The sequence below is a fragment of the Perognathus longimembris genome, chromosome 28, assembly GCF_023159225.1.
Source record: "Perognathus longimembris pacificus isolate PPM17 chromosome 28, ASM2315922v1, whole genome shotgun sequence".
Lineage (NCBI taxonomy): Eukaryota > Metazoa > Chordata > Mammalia > Rodentia > Heteromyidae > Perognathus > Perognathus longimembris.
In genome coordinates this window covers 38565000-38590428 of record NC_063188.1, presented here as the reverse complement: position 1 = coordinate 38590428, position 25429 = coordinate 38565000, and the positions used below count along the sequence as shown (strand labels likewise).

General features: G+C 41.2%; 3 protein-coding genes across 4 annotated transcripts in view; 2 read left to right on the top strand and 1 right to left on the bottom strand.

Moving 5' to 3' along the window:
• Positions 1-5516: 5516 nt before the first annotated feature.
• Positions 5517-7998, top strand: Rpl36a (ribosomal protein L36a). Of its 2 annotated transcripts, none has more exons than XM_048335969.1 (5): positions 5517-5558; positions 5923-6028; positions 6488-6555; positions 7183-7298; positions 7896-7998. In XM_048335969.1, exons 1-5 carry the CDS (start codon positions 5556-5558, stop codon positions 7942-7944), a joined length of 342 nt encoding a protein of 113 aa, XP_048191926.1. In that variant the 5' UTR covers positions 5517-5555; the 3' UTR covers positions 7945-7998. The 2 variants fall into 2 exon arrangements, with proteins under 2 accessions (XP_048191926.1, XP_048191927.1); XM_048335970.1 differs by having other exon boundaries at positions 7183-7305.
• A 2066-nt stretch (positions 7999-10064) lies between these two features.
• On the bottom strand, positions 10065-18603 carry Gla (galactosidase alpha). Its single transcript, XM_048336606.1, has 7 exons — positions 18359-18603; positions 16180-16354; positions 14409-14586; positions 13828-13919; positions 12262-12423; positions 11832-12029; positions 10065-10959 (listed from the first exon to the last, which is right to left on the bottom strand). Exons 1-7 carry the CDS (start codon positions 18547-18549, stop codon positions 10687-10689), a joined length of 1269 nt encoding a protein of 422 aa, XP_048192563.1. The 5' UTR covers positions 18550-18603; the 3' UTR covers positions 10065-10686.
• A 257-nt stretch (positions 18604-18860) lies between these two features.
• Positions 18861-25429, top strand: part of Hnrnph2 (heterogeneous nuclear ribonucleoprotein H2) — a 7894-nt gene continuing 1325 nt past the window's right edge. The window contains exons 1-3 of the mRNA XM_048336235.1: positions 18861-18962; positions 19204-19334; positions 24043-25429. Of these exons, the coding sequence (XP_048192192.1) occupies positions 24098-25429 (1332 nt within the window). The 5' untranslated portion in view covers positions 18861-18962; positions 19204-19334; positions 24043-24097. The remainder of the gene's footprint in view (positions 18963-19203; positions 19335-24042) is intronic.

Genomic DNA, 25429 nt, shown 5'->3' with positions numbered 1-25429 from the left:
CCCAACTGTCTCCGCCCTTCATTTGCTTGGGACCTCACACAACTATCTTGGGTCTAGTTCTGAAAGAACCATTCTTTGCATTGCTGGAGGTATTGAGACTGAACAAAGCTAGGTGAGTAGACAGGTTGTCAGCATACCTTCTCCAAGAGAAAGGGAAAACATACCTAAAGGACTGTTGGCATGGTCAGCATATATAAAAAAATGTAAAGGAAAGAGGAAAGATGCCCAAGCTGCTAGAGAGTGAATGAAGGGATTGCCTAAGGAAAGTTTATTTTGAGAGCTGGGAATGGCTTAGCAGTAAAGTACTTTGCTAGCATGCATGAAGCCCTAGGTTCAGTACCACATAAACAGAAAAAGTCAGAAGTGCTGCTATAGCTCAAGTGGTAGAGTGCTAGCCTTGAGCAAAAGAAGCTCAGGGACAGTGCCCAGGCACTGAGTTCAAGCCCCAGGACTGACAAAAAAAAAAGAGTTCTGAGTCTCCTACCCACTAAGTTGGAGGAGACACAGAACTGCGCATTTAAACTTGAAGGACCGACAGTATTCGTACAGGGACACCTAAGTACACTGCCTGACAGAGGTGGAGGTAAGACTTCCCCTGCTGAGTCATTTTCTAAGAAAGTATTTTTTTCTACAGATAAAAATGCCAAAATGCAAGCCCACACAGTCATGTGCCTTTCCCTGTTTTCTGTGAATGCTGTTTTTCTCCATTTAAGATTCAATTTCAGGGGCTGGGAATGTGGCTTAGTTGTAGAGTGTTTGCTTTTGCATGCATGAAACCCTGGGTTCAATTCCTCAGTACCACATACACAGAAAAAGCTGGAAGCGGCGCTGTATCTCAAGTGGTATTGTGCTAGGCTTGAGCAAAAGACAGTGCCTAGGCCCTGAGTTCAAGCCCTAAGACTGACAAGAAAATAAAGATTCAATATCAGGAGCCAGACAGAGTGGCATGCACCTGTAATTTCACATTCAAGAGGCCAAGGCAGGAAGATTGAGAGTTCACGGCCAGTTTGGGATGCATAGTGAGACCTTGTTTTAAAATAAAATAAAAGGGTGTGGTAGCTCAAACCTGTAAGTCCACCCTTTGGTATTCGGAAGCTCCTATCTAGAGGCTAAAAAATTATCTGAGATCCCTATCTCAAACCTAAAGCCTGGTGCCATTCCAATAATGGGGAAGTATAGATAAGAAGAGGATTTGAGAGAATGACGCCTGAAGCTGACCCTGGGCAAAAAGATAACTAAAGCAAAAAATAACTGAGGAGGGGACCAGCTGGAATGGAGAGTGGGAGATGATAACAGGGATAAACTCAGTAGAGCACACAAATACACACATATGCGTATATATGTATACAATGGACATATGAACACACACATATATATATATTTGAAACTAGCATGATCAAATCCACTAAAAACATAAAAAGTAGAAGGAAAAGCAGGATCATAAAACAATTTAGACACAATCAATTTAATTAAAGTACATTCGTCACCCTCTGCCCATGCTGTCTTCTCTAGCACATTCATCCCCATTTATAGGACCATAACCAAATTGTACAAACAAATGACATATCATCTCTAAAGATTCCTAATATAATGTGACTTCCTGTTTTGTTGCTACCTGTTCAGCAGTTCTATTAATGATCCCTGAGGAAGTAACCTAGTTAAACTGTAAGTAGTGCAAGGTGTGCTGGCCTGGATGACAAAAGTGGGCAATTATGCCCCAAAGATCCTAATCATCTGATGTGAAAAGCCAAATTCAGGAGAATATTTTGTCAGGGGTAAGGATGCTGTACCATCGAATGGCTCCAGGTGAAAATAGGGTAGCAATAACATTTTTAGGAATGGCTCTGGGAGCTTTGCTTGTACAAATCAAAAGAAATGTCATATCATAACACAGCTGACAGAAAAGCCAAAGTGATTGTCAGGCTTTTTTTTATAGAAGTAAAATATTTAGATATAAGATTGTGAATTTGCCATATACTCTGCTAGGCCAGGCCACACCTAGAGTCCTACTGTTAAATTCTGAGTGCCTCATTTTAGGATAAACTAATGAGCAAGGGCCCATCCAAAACAGAGACCAGCATTGATACACAGGTTTTGAGCTATAAAGATAAATAAGTTCTGTAAATCTAAAGTACAGCACAGTGGCTATAGTTAATAATACTGTATTGTTTAGTTGAGATCTGTTAGAACAAATATGTGTCCTCATCACAGATACATACAAAACAGTAACTATGAGTGCTGATTGATGTGCTTATTAATTTGACAATGGTAATCACAGAATGTTATAAATAAGTACATTGTATATGTTAAAGATAGTCAGTGTTGTCAATTATTTTATATTTTAAACAAAACTTCTATGTCATATCATATGGGAAGCTCTAGGAAAAATCTGGTTAGATGAAGAGGGGTTATATTTATTGTCTTCATATTTCCATGTTACTAACTTTAAAAAAAAAACAAACCCAGTCTGCTAGGCAGCAGCGGTTTACACCTGTAATCTTACTTACTCATGAGTATGAGATGTGAGGATTGTGGTTTGAAGCCAGCCCAGGCAGAAAAGTTCATGAGACTCTTATATCTAATAAACTACTCAGAAAAACCCAGAAGTGGGCCTGGAACTCAAAGTGGTAGAGCACTAGCCTAGAGCACAAGGAGGCTCAGGGACAGTGCACAGGCCCTGAGTTCAAGCCTTAGGACCAGCTAAATAAAAATAAATAAATAAGAAAAATAGTCAGGAGCTAATGACTCATGTCTATAATCCTAGCTACTTAGAAGGCTGAGATTTTAGAGGATCTCAGTTTCAGGCCAGCCCAGGCAGAAAAGTCTGCTAGACTCCATCTCCACAATAATCAGCAAGAAAATAGGGCTGGAGGGCTGGGATTATGGCCTAGTGGCAAGAGTGTTTGCCTTGTATACGTGAAGCTCTAGGTTTGATTCCTCAGAACCACATATATAGAAAAGGCCAGAAGTGGCACTGTGACTCAAGTGGTAGAGTGCTAGCCTTGAGCAAAAAGAAGCCAGGGACAGTGCTCAGACCCTGAGTCCAAGCCCCAGGACTGGCAAAAAAAAACACCCCACAAAAAGAAAATAGGTCTGGAGACATGGCTTAAAGTGTAGAACACCAACCTTGCAAGCAAGCTAAGTAATGTGAAGTTGTTACTCAAATCTCTGTACCTCTAATGACAACGATAATAATTAGCCTTTAGAAACTTTCTCTCTTTTTTGCCAGTCCTAGAGCTTGAACTCAGGGCCTGAGCACTGTCCCTGGCTTCCGTTTGCTCAAGGCTAGCACTCTACCACTTGAGCCACAGTGCTACTCCCATCTTTTTTCTGTTTATGTGGTGCTGAGGAAAAGAACCCAGGGCTTCATGCATGCGAGGCAAGCACTCTACCGCTAAGCCACAGTCCCAGCTCCCCTTTAGAAACTTTCTAAAAGTCAGTCATATTGCTTTAAATGTCTGCAGAGAGGAAAATGCAGGGAACTTCAGGCCAGCAGTATTGGGGTAAAATTAAAAATATAAAAATACTTTCACAAGCCATGTGTATGGATGTAATTATCTTATTCAAAAGACCATCTAACAACAAAGAGGGTGATTAGAGAGTCTAGACCTTATGTTCTAGACTTATGCTTCAGGATTTCAAGTTCCTTATCTTTTAATCTACCTGCCTCCTCTTCTGTGGTTATTTAAATTCAGAGCCCCTGTTGCCTCCATTTCCTTCCTTAGTAAATAGGAATAAAATGATACATGCATTCTGGGTGTTGTCAGGGTTAAAAGAGGTTACATATAAGGTGGCTACAACAATACCTAACATAGTGCTCCATAATTGTTAGCTATTATAATTAGCAGGCTACAATACCAGTGTAGTATATAATAATAAAGGAACCCAGGTTTGGAGTCAGATTACTTGGCTCTGCATCCTGAATCCACTAAATACTGTTGACATTAGGACAGTATTTCACATCCCACACTCTCAATATCTTTACCGGTGTAATGGGAATAATAGTATCCTTTACTTCCTAGAATTATAGTGTGGATTGTATGGGACAATTCATTTTGAAGTTCAACACTTCAATCTTTCTCTGCTGGATTGTTATTACTTACTTACTTATTCCTACTTGTTAGATAGGTGCTCTATCATCAGAGCTATGGCCCCTGGCACAGATACTCTTTAATATGTCACTGTGTGTTCTCTTATTTCCTGAAAAATAACCGGGGCATAGCAGGTACTGACTTGAGTGAGTTGATATTTAAAATACAGAACTTTTGTCAGGTATTGATGGGTCACACCTGTAATCCTAGCTACTCAAAAGACTGAGATCTGTTTGAATCCAGCATGGGCAGATGAATCTAAGGGCCATGCCCCAGCCATTTTGCTTGCTTTTTTTTCTTTAGATAGTTCCACTTTTGCCCTGGACAGTCTCAGACCATGATCCTCCTTATCTTAGACTTCGGAGTAGCTAGATTTGCAGGCATGTTCCATCACCTGGCCTCTATTAGACTGACTTGAGACCTAATACATGTCTGCTGTCAGGTACACAGGGAAGGGAACAGCTACTGAGTCACACTCTTGGCCCTTATAGCATAAGTAGACAATTTTATCATCATTTTTCATAACCAAGATCAGCCAACTTACTCCTTCAGCTAAAAAAAAATGTTGCTTTGAGCTGGACACTGGTGGCTCATGTTTGTAATCCTAGGTACTCAGGAGGCTAAGATCTGAAGATGGAGGTTTGAAGTCAGTCCTGACAGGAAAGTTCATGAGACTCTTATCTCCAACTAGCCATCAAAAAGCCAGAAGTGGATCTGTGGCTCAAGTGATGGAGCGCTAGTCTTGAGTGGAAAAAGCTAAGGTACAAAGCACAGGGCCAGGGTTCAAGCTTCAGTATCCACCCACCCCACTCCCACACATGCACGCTCAGCGTGCAGTGTTGCTCTAGTTCCTTTTATTCATAGGACTCATGCCCATTATTGAACATCATGATCATACTAGATTACTGTGTCCCTCCTCTAGCAAGTACTTGACACGGAATAGGCATTCAATAAACACTTGTTAAGCATACCAATTAGCCAAGCACGTGATAGATGAACTGGAACAAGTTGCTCCCACCCGGCCTTCACTAAACCAGCAGCTCTTGGCGAAAGATAGAAAGATGTTCTCAGAAACCTTGAAGCAGCTCAGGAAAGAAATGCAGATAAGGAGCCTCTATCCGTGACACAAATATAATTTCTCGGGTACAGGGTGGCCAGAAATTCTAGGAAGGGCATTTTTCCCTCCCCTTATCGATACTGTGGCAGCTGGCAAAAGTTATGAAGTAAGGAACAGCTGTATGGCTGGAGGAGAGAGAGGACATAGAGTGAGATGTAACAACCTGGTGGAAGCTAGCGCACCTCTCGGTCGAATCTTCTGAACTGCTAGGTGGCGCTGCACAAAGAACCTTAGACTCTATGGTTGCTCCTTCCGACTCCGGAGGAAGTGCGGCCCGGAAGCTCTTATATACTTCCGTTTTCAGCCCGGCTTCTTTCTTTTGGCGCTGCTGCAGGCTTCCTGTCATCATGGTAGGGTCTTGGTTGGGGTTCTGTAACATCCATCTTAATCCTCATTCCCTCTACCACGGTACTCTCGGGTTGGTATTGTCCCGTTAAGCTGGCCTCGTGTGCGGCCCCGATGTACCAAAGATATCCCAAAGTGGCGGGAGGGAGCCTGGAAAAAACCCGGCTCCGGGGCGAGGAATTGAAGTGGGGTAAGTGAGCCGTGGGTGGGGCTTATAAGGCCTTTCATTCCGTGGGTTTGATCGGAGGTCGCATTGTTTGAAGCGGTGTGGGGATCCAGATAGACTGTGGGACTGTAGTATTCCTCAACTTCAGCTACGTCCGGAAAGGCATTGTGTTCCATTAACTGCACGTTTTGAATGTTTACTAGGTTAACGTTCCTAAAACCCGCCGTACTTTCTGTAAGAAGTGTGGCAAGCACCAACCTCACAAAGTAACACAGTACAAAAAGGGCAAGGATTCTCTGTATGCCCAAGGTAAGATTACTATGTAATTTGTTTGACTTGCGATAGGGTTTGGGGGGAAGGGAGCCAGGAATGACAGGATCTCTACTAGCCCAGGCTGCCCTCAGCCTCCCAAGTGCTGGTATTACACTCCACCACCACTCTGAGCTCAGTTGATTTTGACCTATGTTCCATACCTGCCCCCTGCTGCAACAATATTAATGCATGAAAGCCCGAGATAAACACCACAAGGTTTTTCTAAGTGCCTGATGTGATTGGTGGTCTTTTTAAAAACTAGTTTGTATTATGGGGGAAGAGATTTCATTGCTACATTTCCATGCGAGTGAGTTTACAATATATTTCAATTTCACTTTCTTCTATTTACTCTCCCTGCGCTATTTCTCAGTGTTTCAAGTTTCATTATTGTGTTTACTTCATTCTGTTTGTGATCTTTGCCATATTACAAAAAATTTTCCTTCCCCTCCCCCCCAGGAAAGCGTCGTTATGACCGGAAGCAGAGTGGCTATGGAGGTCAGACTAAGCCGATTTTCCGGAAAAAAGTTAGTGGTGGTTACTAATTGACATCCTAGTTGATTGTAATCTTACATTTGTCATCTGTTGTACTATACTTCGTGATAGAATTAGTTGCAGCAATGTAGGCCCAGCTAGGCAGTGGACTTGGAAGCGTTGCCCAGCTCTGAGGTCAACAACTGAACCACCTCAGTATTTTCATTTTCTATTCTTAAGTTTCCAAAGAGGTAAAAAGCGAAGCACTGGTATATCCTTTTACTTGTCCTGTTGTCATCATGTCTGAATCCACCAGCCTTGGTTGTAGTAAAAATTTCTTTTGAACTGCTGAAGGTATAGTTCACTAGTTAAAAATACATCTAAAAAGTTCTTCCCTTAGAGTACCCATTTAGTCCTTCCACTGGTCTCCTGAATTCTATATAATGGCTCTCTGGCTAGGTTTTGGCTTTGATAGAAGATCTTACTATGTAGTTTAGGCAGGTGTGTATTGCCATACCTGGTTTAACTTTTAGACAGGTTCTGGTAACTACAGAGCAGCAGCAGAACTTTGGCTAAAGAGGTGGGCTTAAAAAGTTGATTAGTGGATAGTGTGTCTTTGAGTTAAGTGATCTAGTTAAGTTCAAGGCACAATTGTAGGTCATTTGTGAATTTTTTTTCAGGCTAAGACTACAAAGAAGATTGTGCTGAGGCTTGAATGTGTTGAGCCCAACTGCAGATCTAAGAGAATGCTAGCTATTAAGAGATGCAAACATTTTGAACTAGGCGGAGATAAAAAGAGGAAGGTATGTTCTTTACAATAACAACTTTATGCTTTAATTTGGAGCAGTGTAGATTTCTATTTGGGTTTTCTAAAACATGAGTATACATAAGTGAAAGTATGGGCTACATAACCCGTTTACTGAGTGCTTGGGGCCTGATTTTGTAGTTTTTCAAAAATTTATGGGACTATTTGCATCCTTAAACTGAAGATCTAAAATTGCACACAAATGTGATGCCTAAAATATTTCAGCCTAGGGACTGGGGAGATGGCCTAGTGGCAAGAGTGCTTGCCTCATATACATGAGGCCCTGGGTTCAATTCCCCAGCACCACATATACAAAAAAAATGGCCAGAAGTGGCGCTGTGGCTCAGGTGGCAGAGTGCTAGCCTTGAGCAAAAAAAGAAGCCAGGGACAGTGCTCAGGCCCTGAGTCCAAGCCCCAGGACTGGCCAAATATATATATATATATATATATTTCAGCCTAAAGCTTTTGGTGTGAGCTTTCTAAAGGAAAGGGGCAATAAGCAGACTTGTATGCTGGTCTCCTTAGAAATAATGTTCTTGACACAATGATGGTACTTTGTAAAACAACTTTTTTCCTATTCTGTTACAGGGGCAAGTCATCCAGTTCTAAGCTCCAACTTTTTATGAAGATAGTATAATGAGGCCATTCCAACCTTTGTTATGAAGACAATAAAACCATGAGGTCAAATTCACTTCATTTGGTTGCATTTGGTCTTTTGGGAGGGAATAATCATCAAAAAATTCTCCTTGGTTTTGTGTTTCATGTTTCTTATCACTGTACTTTACTGGATGTAAATGGCTAAGTTTAGATTAGATGTTTGGGCGGGGGATCCCCTTTTGGTGTTAAGCAAATTAGCCAGGAATGATGGTTCACCTGAAATTACAGCTACTTGGGAATCTAGATCTGACAAAAGGGCTTTAGCCCTGCTCAAGCAGTTGAAAATTTCATTTTGAATTACATTCCCAGAACCACAAAATAGAAAATAAGAAGTAAATGATGCTGGTTATCAAAATGATTACATAGAGACTGAGGTTCTAGGGTAATAGCAGGGCAGTAACATCCAAAGAGACTATAAGTTCATTAAAAGGTGAATAATCTCATACCTTTGGTACTTAAGGCATCATATTAGATATCTCAGGAGTTTTGGCCCTATTCTCTAGGTATAATATACCCTATTGTACCAGTCTTCAGTATACCCCCTTAAGCATTTATCATACACATGTTACTAGAATTGCAAAGAACATAATTCACTGTGTTAAGCATTCTAAGAAATATTAACCAGTAATATTTCATCCTTTTCCTCTTATCCTTACTGGTCTTACTGGTGTTCAGATCTCTATTTAGCAGCAAAACCTGGATAAATCTGTGGCTAGCAGTTTTATTCCATTTGTCAGTTGGATATTTCTTTTATGAAAATTTGTAACTGTAGATAAAATGATTCCTACATACATTTTTGTGGGGTTTTATTTGCCATTGTTTGGGCTTGAGCTTCACCTATGCACTTTCCCTGAATTTTTGTGCTCAAGGCTACTGCACTACCACTTGAGCCACAGATTCACTTCTAGCCTTTCAGTGGTTAATTAGGGATGTCTCATGGGTTTTCCTGCCTGGGCTGGCTTTGAATCGCAATCCTCAAATCTCAGCCTCCCAAGTAGCTAGGACTACAGGCATGATCCACCAATGCCTGGCTTCACTTTTGTGTTTTGGCTGGGACAGTGGTGTACGCACATTGAGTACAGTGGTGGCCCAACACTCAGATCCTTAGCTACTCAGTATGCTGAGGTCTGAGAATCACAGTTTGTAGCCAGTAAAGGCATATAATTCTATGAAACTAATCTCTAGTTAACCAGCAAAGTCAGAAATTAAGGCGTAGTTCAAGTGATAGAGCACTGCTTGTGAGCAAAAAAGCATGAGGCTGGGAGTTTAACATACTTTTGGGTCAGGTGGAAGAAGGGTGTTTTCTTACATAAAGGAAGCTTTGGGTACAGATTTGTTGGAAAAGCAGATCTAGAATATCAGGAATTCCCCTGCCTTGAGTACCCCAGTTTGGGTACCACACCTCATAGTAGCAATCTGTGAGAACAATTACCTAAAGTGCAGGGGGTATCTTGTATTCTTGTGTATCAGCTATCATTTGAAAAAGTTAAACAACCTACATTTGTTAGGAATACATTACAAACCCAGAAATCTGAGTTTCAAGGTTAGTCTCACCTGGAAAATTTTTGTTCCAGCTAATAAAGCCGATTTTATTTTATTAAATTGGTACTGGGGCCTCATCCTTGCTTGGCTGGCTTGCTTGATTGCTGGTCTGTCCTACCACTTGAGCCATGCCTCCAGCCCTGCTTTTTATTGGCTAGATGGAAATGGAGTCTCTGTGCTTTTCTGCCCAGGCTGGCTTCATAACTTGAGCTAATGGTGCCTGACATGATTTCATTTTCTTCACTAATTCTGAGTCATCCAAGTGCCAGTTAAGCAGAAGCGTAGCAGTAGCTTGGGTTTAAATTTTTTTTTTTTTGGCCAGTCCTGGGGCTTGGACTCAGGGCCTGAGCACTGTCCCTGGCTTCTTTTTGCTCAAGGCTAGCACTCTGCCACTTGAGCTGCAGCACCACTTCTGGCCATTTTCTGTATATGTGGTGCTGGGGAATCGAACCGAGGGCCTCATGTATACGAGGCAAGCGCTCTTGCCACTAGGCCATATCCCCAGCACCTGGGTTTAAATCTTGACTTGGTGGATAGACACCTTTAGGGTTGGGATGGTTAAAATACATTTTAAGCATTTATTTTATAGCTTAGCACAATAAATTATAGCTTTCTTTAGTAGCCTTTTCCTCAAACTTGTTTTTATAATGAAAGAAAATGTTTTTATTCATGATTTCCATATCCAGTCAGCCTAAACAATAGTATCTAAGCAGATGAAATAAACACTTAAAAAGTATCACCAAAGATTAAGGCAAGATCATTTATCATGATTTAACAACTATGAATGAGCACTGCCTAGAAACTGCACAAACAAAACTAAAAATTCCAAAACCCCAATTATGCTTAATAATTTAATTCTGGATAATGGATACAATGAAACAAAAATATAACTCTTGACATGATTCTTACAACTTTGTATAATATACAGAGACACTATACGCTGACTATCGGAAATCCAAAGACTGAAATCTAAGAAGATAATCTAAGTCAACAAAGGAATTAGAAACCATCAAGGCAAGAAATAAAGCTCCCAGATGCTTAAAAAGCTAAATAGCACAGGCTTCCCTAATCCATCATTTTCTAACTTGGGGAAATTTAGTAGTGATTTTTATAGTGGAAATACAAAGGATCAGACAGGAATTAATCACTGGAAAAAAAAGATTTCAAAGTATTAAGCTTTTCAATTTGGACTAATGGCTTCTAGCTTCAGCAAAACTGTGCCTGTGGGATTTATTTGTGTTTTAAAACTAGAAGTCCATCCATAGAACCCATGATCCTTTTTTATAGGGAGGAGCTGTGTAATGAAGCAACCAGGGCTGCAGGCCACACCTTTACCTAGGGAAACAAGTGATGTGGTATAAGAAAGAGGTCCACCAATTTCCTTCAGGTTTCTCAGAGCTATAGCCCAGGCTATGTTGGAGAGAGGTCGTTCCCACACTTCAACTTCTTTTTCCTGAAAATGCAAAAAAAAATATATATATATATATATTTATATATATATATATATTAATACTGGGGCTGGGAATATGGCCTAGTGGCAAGAGTGCCTGCCTTATATACATGAAGCCCTGCGTTCGATTCCCTAGCACCACATATATAGAAAACGGCCAGAAGTGGAGCTGTGGTTCAAGTGGCAGAGTGCTAGCCTTGAGCAAAAAGAAACCAGGGAGAGTGCTCAGGCTCTGAGTCCAAGGCCCAGGACTGGCCAAAAAAAAAAAAATTATATATATATAATAATAAATATGTGTGATTACTTTGTAACTTGTAGAAAGCTTCCTTGTTGGACTTCCATTCAATCTTTTCAGATCAAGCTCTTGTAGGAAAAAAAATTGTAAGGTAGTATATGTTGGAAATAAGGTAATTCTTTTAGTAGCCTTGATCAAGATCAAGGGAAAAATATTTTTGAAAATTATGTCTTTTTTTTGGCCAGTCCTGGGATTTGAACTAGGGGTCTGAGCACTGTCCCTGGCTTCTTTTCGCTCAAGGCTAGTACTCTAGTCTTAAGCCACAGTGTCACTTGCGGCTTTTTCTATATATGTGGTACTGAGGAATTGAACCCAGTGCTTCATGTATATGAGGCAAGCACTCTTAACACTAGGCCATAATCACAGCCCTTCTCATGTCTTTACAAGACAAACTCGGTACTTTACTGGATATAAAAAGCTACCACAAAATAACACACAAGTCATGGTGGTACATGCCTGCATAACCAGCACACAAGAGGCACTGACAGGATTGTAAATTGGGCACCCAAAATAAACACTTGAATTGTATAGAAGGAGGTGTTCTTGAGCTGTTTTCTCCCTAGAACATTATTTATCATACCTTTCTAAGGCGATACCCCTGCTTGCCCAAGGGGTCTTGGTTGATAGCAATCACATCCTTATTTTGAAGTAGAGCTTTTGCTTGAGGGCTGATTTGTCTCAGGTCATTAGACATGATTAAAGGAGCAGCCATGATAGCCCAGAGAGCCATCTGAGTTACTTGTTGATCCCAGCTAAGGCCAAAGTTGCCAATCACTAACTGGGGAAAAGAGTGAAATCAAAAAGACAAGATGAAACAAAGTTGCACACATAACCCATAAAAAGAAGCCATTTTCCAACATTGTCTTGATCTAAGTTGTTTCACAAAGAGCTTCCCAGGAATGCTGTAAATGTAGCTCAATAGCAGGACATATGTGAGGTCTCCAGAACAGCAAAAAGGTGTCAAAAAGGCCTACCACAGGGCCTTGAACAAGGAGGGTGCAGGTCCTTACCATGTCTGGATCATTCCAACCCCCTGGTCCAGCAACATTAACAATTCTATCCTGATTAGAAGCTGTCCAGGCCAAGATCTGCTTTATACTTTCCCAGGAATCATAAATATCAGCAAAATTTCTCCAGTGATTGCAGTACTGCCGGATTTTTTTGTAATTGGGCTGTGAAGAAAAACAGGACTCTTTCTTGTTTGCTTTCTAACTAGTGAGATGAAAATAGTCAAATTTAAAGGACATTCCAATTAAAGCCTCTTTAGCAGATTTGAAAGTCTCCATGGAGAAATCTAAATTTTATAAAGTAATTTCATTGTAAAAAGTTTGCTCCAGTAGTAGACAACATAAAATCTTGACTTAAAATGAGTTTAATACTGTTCATGCTGGAAATTTACCAATTGCTATCTAGGTATTAGCATTATAGATTTATAAGATTTTTCTTTGAAATTCACTCTGTTCTCATGCTAAAATGAGCATGTATTCCTTTTTAATAGTTAAAATGATATAAAGCAAAAAATCAGCTGCAAAACACAACAGTACTTCATCAAATATACAATCTTAGTCATAAAATTTGTTAACAAAACAAAAGTTTGTGGATAGCTTCAATATATGAGGTTTAAGATGCTGGAGAACAGATGAGACTAGCTGTAGAGATTTTAAGGAAATAATAGGGCTTTATGTTACAAGTAATTATTGAACACTTGTTACATACTTGATATACAATGATAAAGTCAAGGTCTTTTACTGACACTCTAGTGGGAAGACAAACAGTAAGTGAAAGAATAAAGCTGAGTTCAGAGAAGGCAATTAAACATGAATATGATAAAGAATGGACAGAAAGCTAATGTTAAGAACCCACCCCTGGGCTGGGGATATAGCCTAGTGGCAAGAGTGCCTGCCTCGGATACACGAGGCCCTAGGTTTGATTCCCCAGCACCACATATACAGAAAACGGCCAGAAGGGGCGCTGTGGCTCAAGTGGCAGAGTGCTAGCCTTGAGCGGGAAGAAGCCAGGGACAGTGCTCAGGCCCTGAGTCCAGGCCCAGGACTGGCCAAAAAAAAAAAGAACCCACCCAACACTTTAAAAATCTTGGGGGAAGAAGGTTGCTGGAGGGAAGCAAAAAGCAAGTGTGAAAGGATTGATGGTATTTGGATCGACAGAAAAAGTGTAGTGAGGGAAAGTCATCATTGTAGGACAGAGACGCTGGAAAATGGATGGGGTTACAGAGAGAGTGGGAGCAGAGAGACCAGACTATCAGAGCAGTCTGGCTGAGACACAGACATGAGTGTGGCTTGGAAGGAATGGGTGGAATGCAGTACATATGTAAAGAAGTGGGATGATTGACAATTATATATATATATATATAAATGAGGTGGTAGTTCTAGTAGGATTGCTTTGCTGATAAGATATGGATGATGGAATAAAGGGAAGAATAAAAAAATTATTTTGAGGTTGTGAACTTACACTATAATTACAACAGTGGGGATGGTGAGGATGTGATTGGGCTTTGAAGGGGACTCATCTTGTTTCTTCTGAAGTTCAGAAAATTTGGATTGGGCTCACTAGCTCACCTGATGAAGGGGCCACATATAAAGAGGCCATTCACAGGAGTATACAATGCTTCTTCCAGTCTTGTTCAGGGCCAATGACATGTGCTTATAACCTGTATGAGAAAACAATGGGTAAAATAAGGGAAAAAGAGGGAAATTCCAGCTAATACTGTAGATGTTAAGAGGCTACCTGAAAGGACATGTTTGTATTTTAAACCAGTGGCAGGAGCGAGTGTTTGCTCCAATAGTGTAGAGTATCTGTGAAAATGTTGGTATGACTCTGAGTAGACAGTGCAGAGGTGGTGTGTGTATTGAGGAAATGCAGGAAGGTACTTCTTTCACTGTACGATATCCTAGACTTTTTCCTCAATATAATTACTATAAACAATGGACCTAAAAAAAAACAATGGACTTTCTTTCCTGTGGAACTAAAAGTTCACAGCCATGGTTAGGCATGCATGGATTCCATATAAAGGAATAAACAAATCGAAAGAGAAAAGGTGAGTGTTCTGATACACTCAAATTAGTTCTTTGATGCTTAGCTACCTTGTTCTCAATGTTTTCCTCTTTGCTTATGGCTAAATCTCTTCAATGAAACTTACCCTTTGCCAAAAGGTTTATACTGTCACAGTAACAGCCATCAAATTTTAGCAGATCTACTCCCCAGTCAGCAAAGGTCTTGGCATCAATGTCATAGTATCCAAAACTCCCTGGGAAGCCTGCACAGGTTTTATTTCCAACATCTGCATAAATCCCTAGCTTTAGTCCTTTGCTGTGGACCTGAAAGGAGATAAAAGTCATTACAATAGAAGGGCAAAGGGGCTGGGAATATGGCCTAGTGGTAAAGTGCTTGCCTCGTATACATGAAGCCCTAGGTTTGATTCCTCAGCACAACATATGGAAGAAAGCAGGAAGTGGCACTATGGCTCAAGAGGTAGAGTGCTAGCCTTGAGCAAAAAGAAGCCAGGGACAGTGCTCAGGCTCTGAGTCCATGCCCCAGGACTGGCAACAAAAACAAAACAAACAAACAATAGAAGGGCAAACAAGAAGTAGCAGATTGAATTCCAGGCCTAGGGCAGAGACAAGTGTGTTTAACCAGTATCAGGGGCATTTTTCCACAAACATCTTTTCCAGATTAGTTTTTGGTAGTAAAGACGAATTCTAAGCTGAGTGCCAATGGCTCACACTTGAAATCCTAGCTACTCGGAAAGCTAAGATCTGAGGATCATGACTTGAAGCCAGCCTGGGCAGGAAGTTCATGAGATTCTTACCTCCAATGAACTACCAAAAAGCCAGAAATGGAGCTGTGATTCAAGTGGTAGAGTGCAAAAAAAAGCTCAGGAACAGCGTCCAGGTCCTGAGTTCATGCCCTGGGACTGGCACATGTGTGTGCACATGCACACATGTACACATAGACAGAGGAACAAACCACTCAATTCTGCTGATAGTTCAAACTATACATGTAAGCTACAATGCAGAACTGAGGAGAAAGTTATCAACAGTTCTAATATTTCTTATAAGATTCTAAATACTCTTGTTCAGTAATAAACTTATCAATATTCTTCAACTAAACTTTTTTAGGATTCTCTGAGTCTTCTTACCTAGGCCTTGACTATGTCCTAGGGAGGTCACACCTCACTTTAAACCAAAATCCTGCTATGTGTTGGTCACTTCTTCATGTCTCCAGTAGATCTGTTCAGTGGGTAAAAATCCTCACTTCTTTTTGTTGGTGGTAGTGGTGGTTGTGGGGCTTGAACTCGGGGCCTGGCTGCTGTCCCTAAGCTTTTTCACTCAAGGCTAGTGCTCTACCACTTTTGACCCACAGGTCCACTTCTGGTTTTTTGGTGGTTAACTGGAGATGAATCTCCTGGACTTTCCTGCCCAGGCTGGCTTCAAGCCACGATCCTCAGATCTCAGCCTCCCAAGTAGCTAGGATTACAAGCATGAGCCACCAGCGCTCGGCAAATCCTCATTTTTTTTTGTTGCATTTGGATTTGAGCTTCTTCTGCCTATTACAATAGTACTGAATGAAATCTGTCTTCATTACATTTAGCTAATGTTGGACTCTAATTCTCATCAACAATATCCAGAACATTTTACTTCTGTTTTCTAAAATAGCTGTCTAATGCTTGTAGGAAAATATATGTACACACATATCAAGAACCAAGTTCCCCTTTCCTCCTAGAAAAAAAATCAGCTGTTTCATCAAAAACCCCTCTCCAAGATGGACCTCAAGAGCTATTGCAAAACATATATGCTGATGGATGAAAGTTCCACCTGATAAGCTTCACAATTCAATGTTTAACAACCATTCAATTTTCTAAGTGTCACGAGAACTATTTATCAACATTGAAAAAAAATCTGTAAACTCACATAATTAGCTAGGCGTTGAATTCCTCCAGGAAAGCGCTGAGGGTCTGCTTGAAGTCGGCCTTTTGAATCTCTTTCGGGAGCCATCCAGCAGTCATCTATACAGACGTAATTATAACCCACATCCTTCCAGCCATCAGAGACCATGAGATCTGCCATCTGCATGAAAAGCTGCTCACTAAAAAGAATAATTCCAATAATCATTACAATTCATTAAATGAATAACAGGCAGGTTGAGATTTCTTTTGTTTTCTCTTACCAGTACTGGGTCTTGAATTCAGTGCCTGGGCACTTCCCCTTAGCTTTTTAGTTCAAGGCTCGTGCTGTACTGGAGCCACAGCTCCAGTTCTGTGTCCCTGATGGTTAAGTGGAGATAAGAGTCTCACAGACTTTCCGGCCTGGGCTGGCTTCAAACCATGCTTCTTAGATTGTAACTAGAGTAGCTAGGATTACAGGTGTGAGCCACTGATGCCTGGTGAGATTGAATAACTTTTTAAATTCTAGTAATAATGTGGTAGTATTGACAATAAAGACAAGGTAAAAAAAAGTCAACTGTTCTTCCAATTATTTTCTCACTCTTACCTCCTTAATATCTCTGCCACCAAATCTCTAAACCAATAGGGCAGGAATGTGGCTGATGGAAGAAAGCTTATGCCTGTAAGGAGGCTGAGATCTGAGAATGAAAGTTCAATACCATCCTGGGCAGAAAAGTCTGTGAGATTCTGCTAAATTATGGAGTCCAAAGATATGCTTATTTTAGTACATGTCAAATGATCCTTCTGAAAGATTTTACTGTTGCCAAAAACAGTGTGTAAGAATACCTATTTCCCTTACAACCTGACTCAACACTGACTTTGTCATTTAGGTTTGCCAATCAAGTAAGTGTTATTTGCATTTTTTCTGAGGTGTTTGGGATTAAATTTAGGCCATCCGCACATAGCTAGGCAAGTGTTCTACCATATGGCTACATATTTAAGCCCCAATTATTTGCATTTAGTTGGCTAATTTTCTTTGTAGTGGTACCAGGGCTTGAACTCAGAGGCTCACACACTCGTTTGATTTTTGTGGCTCTACCACTTAAGTTGCTTCTCCATTCCAGCTATTTTGATGTTGGTTAAATTGGAAATAGCTCTTTTTGTGTCATATCTCCAAGTTAAAAGGGGTATCATCCCAATTTCCAGACAAGGATATCAAGGATTAGGTACGCTAAGTACAGCCTCAATTGTTTGACATGTAAAGTCTCCCCAGGTTTATCTTCCAGCCTACTGCCACACTCAAGGACAAAGAGGTGAGGGAGATCTCACAGACTCCAATGTTTTTCTTACTCCCTGCAGTTACAGCCAAGGCACTAATGATCTGCAAAAACAAATGACACAAGCCTTAGTCACTTGTCTTCCTGTCTCTGTCTGTCTCTTCTTGCCAGTCCTGGGGCTTGAACTCAGGGCCTTGGCACTGTCCCTGAACCAGCTCAAGGCTAGCACTCTACCACTTGAACCACAGCACCACTTCTGACTTTTTCTGCTAATGTGGCACCAGGGAATCGAACCCAGGGCTTTATGTATGCTACGCAAGCACCCTACCACTAAGCCATATTCCTAGCCCTTGGCTTTCCTTCCTATCCTCTACAGTTGGGCTTGTGCTAGGCTAGCACCTAGCCAAGGCAGATCAGAAGCTCACAAGAATGATCTGAATGGAACCAATCAAACAAATAATAAATGAAGAAACTCTCTAGCATAAAACTCTCACCCCCAAATCGTCACACATACAGAGGGGCATTACTGATCTAAGACAGTTCCCCGAGGTTTTTTATTTTTATTTTTCCAATGCTGGGGTTTGAACTGAGGACCTGGGCGTTGTCCCAGAGCCTCTTAGTACTCAAGAGTAGGGCTCCACGACTTAAGCCACAGTGCCACTACCGGCTTTTTCTGAGTAGTTTAACTGGGGATAAGAGTCTCACGTACTTTTCTGCCCCGGGCTGACTTTGAACCACGAACTTCAGATCTCAGTCTCCTGAGTAGTTAGGGTTACAGGCGTAAGCCACTGGAGCCTAGTGAGGATTTTTTTTCAAAGCAACAGTAAGGTTGCTCTCCTTCAGGCTCAAATGTTCCCGTTGAAACACTCCATACACACTCAGACGAACACATGGAAAAGCAAAATGAAGTAGCTACCCAATATTGGATACCTGATGCAGGAATCAGGCTCTTCCTGGCAGTCCAGGTTGCACATGAACCGCTCCCAGTGTAGCCAGCCCATGGTAGGAGTCCTCGCCAAGCCATTGTCCAGTGCCCTGACCCTAAGGACATCGCAGAAAACTAGGACCAGAGAGAAAAGGGCAAGCACAGAGCCCAGTCGCTGACTGTGGCTGAACTTCATAGCCACCAAGAGTACACGGGACAGTTTTCTGTGGGCAACCAATTTTAAGTTTTCCCTAAGGGGAGGACCAATCACTGACAAATAATGAAACAATGACGTCATTGTTTCTCCGGCAACTGGGAGGTTATCTCCAGTAACAGACCAATGATCAGAAACGTAAGACGTATATCACCCGCCAATCACGATCTTGCTTTTGTCATATTGGCCCGCCCTCTTTCAATACCGGAAGAAGTGTGGCACCTCCGCGATCCCGAGTTTAAGCAGAAAGCTGCTCACGTGACTGAGATCTCACATGACGTAGGTGCTCACGTGAACAATCGCTTACGTGAGCAGAAGTAGTTCTGGTCGTCGTCAACCGTCTCGCTGTAATCGTTTGAGGGAAGAAAGAGGAAAATTACCCGTTTTCGTGAGAGGTTTGTGTGTGGGGGGGAACTGAGGACCCAGGGGTGGTGATGCTGAAGACCAAGGCGCGGTTCAGGGGCCGCCTCCGCCTTTTTCGTTCCCCGCTTTCCCTTCCCCCCTCCCCCTTCCTCTTTAACCCGCCCCCCCCCTCAGTGCCGGGAAACCGCCTTAACTGCGTCTGGTGGGGAAATGGTGGACCGTCGTGATTGAGTGTGTGTTTGTTTATTTTTGTGTCTGGGCTCCTCTTCGAAGGCCCCAATAGGGACCGAAGGTGAAAAACGTTTGAAAACTACTTGCCTGAATTAAAGAAAACATCGAGACCAGTGGTGGTCCATCCATTCAAGCACTCTTGTCTACTGCTTACTTATCGCGGGAGGCCCCAGGTAAATTATATCACAGTCACATGCTGCGTGCCTGACAGAAGTGCCCAGTAAACGTTGGTTTTTTGGATTTTTTTTTGCCTGATTGAATATTTGAATAACGTTTGCTTTTCTGCTTATAGCAACAATTTACGTGTCAAATTTCGGTCATTCGAAAAATATGAAAATAACTATAAATTTAAATATAAACGTAATTCATCACCAAACTTTATGTCGTTAGGTTTTTTTTTTAGGTGTATGTAAAACACACGCAATAAATACACACAATTTTAACTCACAAATGGGATCCTGGCTCCTATTTTAAGCTACAGAGCCCTAGTGGCCCTCCCGGAAGATGTAGCCCGCTCCTAACAGTGGCTCCTAGCATAGGGGTTGGGCTGTTAAGGCAGAGTGCTGCAGAAGTCACTGTCGTCATCATTCTGGGAGGTTCTGCACTGTGACTTTAGGATGGTTTGTAAGAACTGTTAACCACGACAGAATCAGGCGTATGTTAGGCAATTAGTAAATACTGGAATTGAGTCCTCAGTGTGACTTTATGTATGGAATTTAGTACACTTTTTACCATCCTTCCAAAAAGCCCAGAATTCCTAGACCGTATCAGAAAAGCATCCACATACAAAACCAGAGGATATTTATAAAGTTGCAATTTCAAATCCCAGAAACTAAACATTTTGTTTTTAAAGTAAAATCTTTTTTGCCTTTCAGTAGAAAATTAAAACTGCACAATTTTTTAATTGAAAAAGCCATAAACCTACCACTCAGGATAAGCACTGTTAACATTTGAGGTACTTTTCAAATTGTTATTCTTTTTTTTTTTTTTGCTTGTGGGGCTTGAACTAAGGCCCTGGCTGCTGTCCCTGAGCTCTTTTGCTCAAGGCTAGCTCTCTGCCACATTGAACCACAGCTCCACCTCCGGTTTTGGAGTGGTTATTTAAGGATAAGAGTCTTTCCAGGACTTTTCTGCCAGGGCTGGCCTTGAACTGGGATCTTCAGATCTCAGTCTCCTGAGTACCTAGGATTACAGGCGTATGCCAGTGGCACCTGGCTCTAATTATTATTCTTAATTGTAATTTTTATTTCAATACACCTAAAAGAATTAAAACTAGGATAAAAAGTGAAACTCACTTTATCCTCCCAACCTCCCCTTCATCATAAGATAAAAACTAGTCTGTTTACTGATGTTCGCTTTACACTTGTGTGTACATATATGCATGTTTATATTTTGTCATAAGTAGAATCATACTGTGCATATTATTTCATTTAATGTACTTTGGAAATGTTACTAGGTCAGAGAAGATTTTGTGTGTGTGTATGTATGTGCATGCTGTTACTGGGGCTTGAACTTGGGGGCCTGGACACTGTACCTGAGCATTTTTTTGCTCAAGGCTAGGTGTTCTACCACTTGAGCCACAACTCCATTTCTGGCTCTTGGGTAGTTTATTGGGAATAAGCATCTCAGGTACCTGCTTGGGCTGGCTTTGAACCACAGTCTTCAAATCTCAGCCTCCTAAGTAGGTAGCATTACAGGCATGAGCCACCAGTGCTGAGCTTAGATCGCTTTAAAAAAAAATGACTGTATAGCATTCTATTTTAAGGATAAGATATAATTCATTCAGCCATTTCTCTTTTGATTGCTATTTAGATTTCTAAATTGCATCTACCATTACAATGGCTTCATTGAACATTTGTAAGTTTTCTCTGTTAGCCTGTTTTCTTAGAAGGTATTTTAGCATGGTCAAAGAGTAAACATTTGTTTTTATGCATAGTTCAAATTATAAAGTACAAATGATCTTAGGATACTTAACATTTTGTACCCTTATTTAATGTGTAATATTCTACTTTCCTTAATAAAATATCATTCGGGGTTGGGAATATGGCCTAGTGGTAGAATGCTTGCCTCACATGCATGAAGCCCTGGGTTCGATTCCTCAGCACCACATAGACAGAGAAAGCTGGAAATGACACTGTGGCTCAAGTGGAAGAGTGCTAGCCTTGAGCAAAAAGAAGCCAGGACAGTGCTCAGGCCCTGAGTTCAAGTCCCAAGACTGGCAAAAAAAAATTCATAGAAGATACAGTTTTATAAATCAGTCTGAATTTTGTATCTCCTTAAGGCACATACCCTGAAGTAAATTTACTGTCGAACCATGGTAGATATTACCATGAAACATGGTAGATATTACCAAATTGCTTTCTAGAATAGTATATAGTTTTCACATCTGCAGTAGTATGTAAGTTTGTGAACTCTCAATAGTGTTGACTTATTGTCACTACTTAATTTATGTTATCATGATGGGTGAAAAATAGGGATTAATTCTTTCTTAAACCACATTTCTAACTGTCAAGTCTGAAAACTGTTCAGATTTGTAGCCTTTATTCACCTATCTTTTATCAAGTCCTACAGATTCTACTTTTTTGGTACTGGTCCTTGGGCTTGAACTCAGGACCTGGGTGCTGTCTCAGAGTTTTACTTTATTCAAGGGTAGCATTCTACCACTTGAGTCAGAGCTCTACCTACAGCATTTGGCGGGGCGGGGTGGGGGGGCTTGAGGGTAATTTATTGGCGATAAGAGTCTCATAGACTTTTTCTGCTTGGGCTGGCTTTGAACCATGATCCTCACATCTCAGCCTCCTCAATATCTAGGATTACAGCTGTGAGCCACCAGTGCCCTGCAAGATTCTACTTGTTTAGTGCCACTCTGGGGGCTTGAACTTGACTTTGGCATTGTCTCTGAGCTTTTACTCAAGGCTAACACTCTACTACTTGAGCCTTAGCTCTACTTCTGCAATTTTTTCAGTAGTTCATTGCAGATAATAGTCTTATAGACTTTTCTGCCTGGGCTGCCTTTGAACTGCTGAGATTCTTAGATCTGAACCTCCTGAGTAGTTAGGATTATAGGCATGAGTCCCTGGTACCTGACAGATCCTACTTTTTAAAATATAGATAGGGCTGGGAATATGGCCTAGTGGTAAAGTGCTCACCTCATATACATGAAGCCCTGGGTTTGATTCCTCAGCACCACTTATATAGAAAAAAGCCGGAAGTGGCACTGTGGCTCAAGAGGTAGAGTGCTAGCCTTGAGCAAAAAGAAGCCAGGGACAATGCTCAGGCCCTGAGTCCACACCACGGGACTGGCAACAAAAACAAAACAAATAAAATATAGGTAGACAGGCTGGGAATGTGGCTTAGTGGTAAAGTACTTGCCTAGTATGCATGAAACCCTGGGTTCGATTCCTCAGCTCCACATAAACAGAAAAAGCCAGAAGTGGCACTGTGGCTCAAGTGGTAGAGTGCTAGCCTTGAGTAAAAAGACGCCAGGGACAGTGCTCAGGCCCTGAGTCCAAGCCCCAGGACTGGCAAAAACTAAAAAATGAAATAAAATATATGTAGATTCCCATGCCCCCCCCATTTTTTTTTTTACTATTATAGTGAATATCTTACTTTATCTCTTAAGAAACCGGTCTAACTAATCTAAATCTAGCTCACTCTACCTAGACCCCCTTCTGTTTGAGTGTCATACTGTTGCCTGGGTGATATGTCTGGAAGTGTTGTGGTGACATCATTGCCAGTTTAAAATCCATACAAGGCCATTAGCAGTAGTAAATTAAATACAGCCTTCAAGATCTGTTCTCCACCTTGCCAGCTTTATCTCTTGTTTTGCCCTGTCCCATTTTATGCTTGTAAGAATTCTAAAATCTGTTTATGTATTCCTGGACAGGTTTGTTTCACTTAACCATTATGCCTGCCTCGAATTGATAGTTGACCGATTAGGTCCTCTTCTGTTCTATCTTTACACCCTGCACAGATTTCTTTTGCCATTAGTTGTATGTTTGCCTTCATATATTTGGTGAAGACACAGAGTATCCCCATAGGATCATAAAGCCTTTCAGCACTTAGAGATTCTGTTTGCCATGGGTAGGTAGGTATTGGACCTGACATCTAAAACCTCTCAGTATGCAAATTCCTATTAACGTCTTTTTCCATTTATTTCTTAGGCCTTAATAGTTCTCTTATCGTATTGATTATGCATTCTTTATATGAAATTAAAAATAGATTTTTTCATGGGTACTATAGGAGTTTTGTATGCTTTCCAATTATATTTCATTATATTTTTAATCGTAGGGAAGTTATTTATTTTTATGTTAATGGGTATAGCTATGTTTCATTTGTTGACTGTTCACTGGCTTTTTTTTATTGGCTAGTAGCTGTCACCTTTTTGCTCAAGGCTAGTGCTCTGCCACTTGAGGCACAGCTCCAATTCTGAGTTTTATGTGGTTTTTTTCCTAGTTTTTTTCCTAGAGATAACAGTCTCATAGACTTCCCTGCCTGGGTTGGCTTTGAACCAGAATTCTCAAATCTCAGCCTTCTGAGTAATTAGTATTATTGGCATAAGCCACTGGCACCCGGCTGTTCACTGGCTTTTAATGATGCTTTTTGTTTTTTGTTTTCTATGATGTTAATACATTGCCATTACAGAAAACAGAATAAAAATGTCCAAAAGGGAAAAAAGTTCTCTGAAACCAAACGCTCCTATAATCTTACCACTCAGAAATATATACATAATAGGTACTGAGTAAATAATTGTCAAATGAATGGTTTATTTGGAACAAGTTTATGTGGATTTTTAAAATGCTACCGTGATTGAATTTCATATTAAGTTTTTTCTTTTATTATATTGTATTTTCCCATAACAAGTCTTTTACTTTTTTAAAGCCACATTGAAATTGTTATTGAGCCAAGCTTGCCATTAAGAATCCCAACAGTCACCATGATGCTGAGCACAGAAGGCCGGGAAGGGTTCGTGGTGAAGGTCAGGGGCCTACCCTGGTCCTGCTCAGCGGATGAAGTGATGCGCTTCTTCTCTGATTGCAAAATCCAGAATGGCACATCAGGCATTCGTTTCATCTACACCAGAGAAGGCAGACCAAGTGGTGAAGCATTTGTCGAACTTGAATCGGAAGATGAAGTGAAACTGGCTTTGAAGAAGGACAGAGAAACCATGGGACACAGATATGTTGAAGTATTCAAATCCAACAGTGTTGAAATGGATTGGGTTTTGAAGCATACGGGTCCAAATAGTCCTGATACTGCTAATGATGGCTTTGTCCGGCTTAGAGGACTCCCATTTGGCTGTAGCAAGGAAGAGATTGTTCAGTTCTTTTCAGGGTTGGAAATTGTGCCAAATGGGATGACACTGCCAGTGGACTTTCAAGGGCGGAGCACAGGGGAGGCCTTTGTGCAGTTTGCTTCACAGGAGATAGCTGAAAAAGCCTTAAAGAAACACAAGGAACGGATAGGGCACAGGTACATTGAAATCTTCAAGAGTAGCAGAGCCGAAGTCCGAACCCACTATGATCCCCCTCGAAAGCTCATGGCTATGCAGCGTCCAGGTCCTTATGATAGGCCAGGGACGGGCAGAGGGTATAATAGCATTGGTAGAGGAGCTGGGTTTGAAAGGATGAGGCGGGGTGCATATGGTGGAGGCTATGGAGGCTATGATGACTATAGTAGCTATAATGACGGATATGGCTTTGGGTCTGATAGATTCGGAAGAGATCTCAATTACTGTTTCTCAGGAATGTCTGATCATAGATATGGAGATGGTGGATCCAGTTTCCAGAGCACCACAGGGCATTGTGTACACATGAGGGGGTTACCTTATAGAGCCACCGAAAATGATATTTATAATTTTTTCTCACCTCTTAATCCTATGAGAGTACACATTGAAATTGGTCCTGATGGTAGAGTTACTGGTGAGGCTGATGTTGAATTTGCTACCCATGAAGATGCAGTGGCAGCTATGGCAAAAGATAAAGCAAATATGCAACATAGATATGTGGAGCTTTTCCTGAATTCTACCGCAGGAACAAGTGGAGGAGCTTATGATCACAGTTATGTAGAACTCTTCTTGAATTCTACAGCAGGGGCAAGTAGTGGTGCCTATGGTAGCCAAATGATGGGCGGAATGGGCTTGTCCAACCAGTCTAGTTATGGAGGTCCTGCTAGCCAGCAGCTGAGTGGTGGTTATGGAGGTGGCTATGGTGGTCAGAGCAGTATGAGTGGATATGACCAAGTTTTGCAGGAAAACTCCAGTGACTAT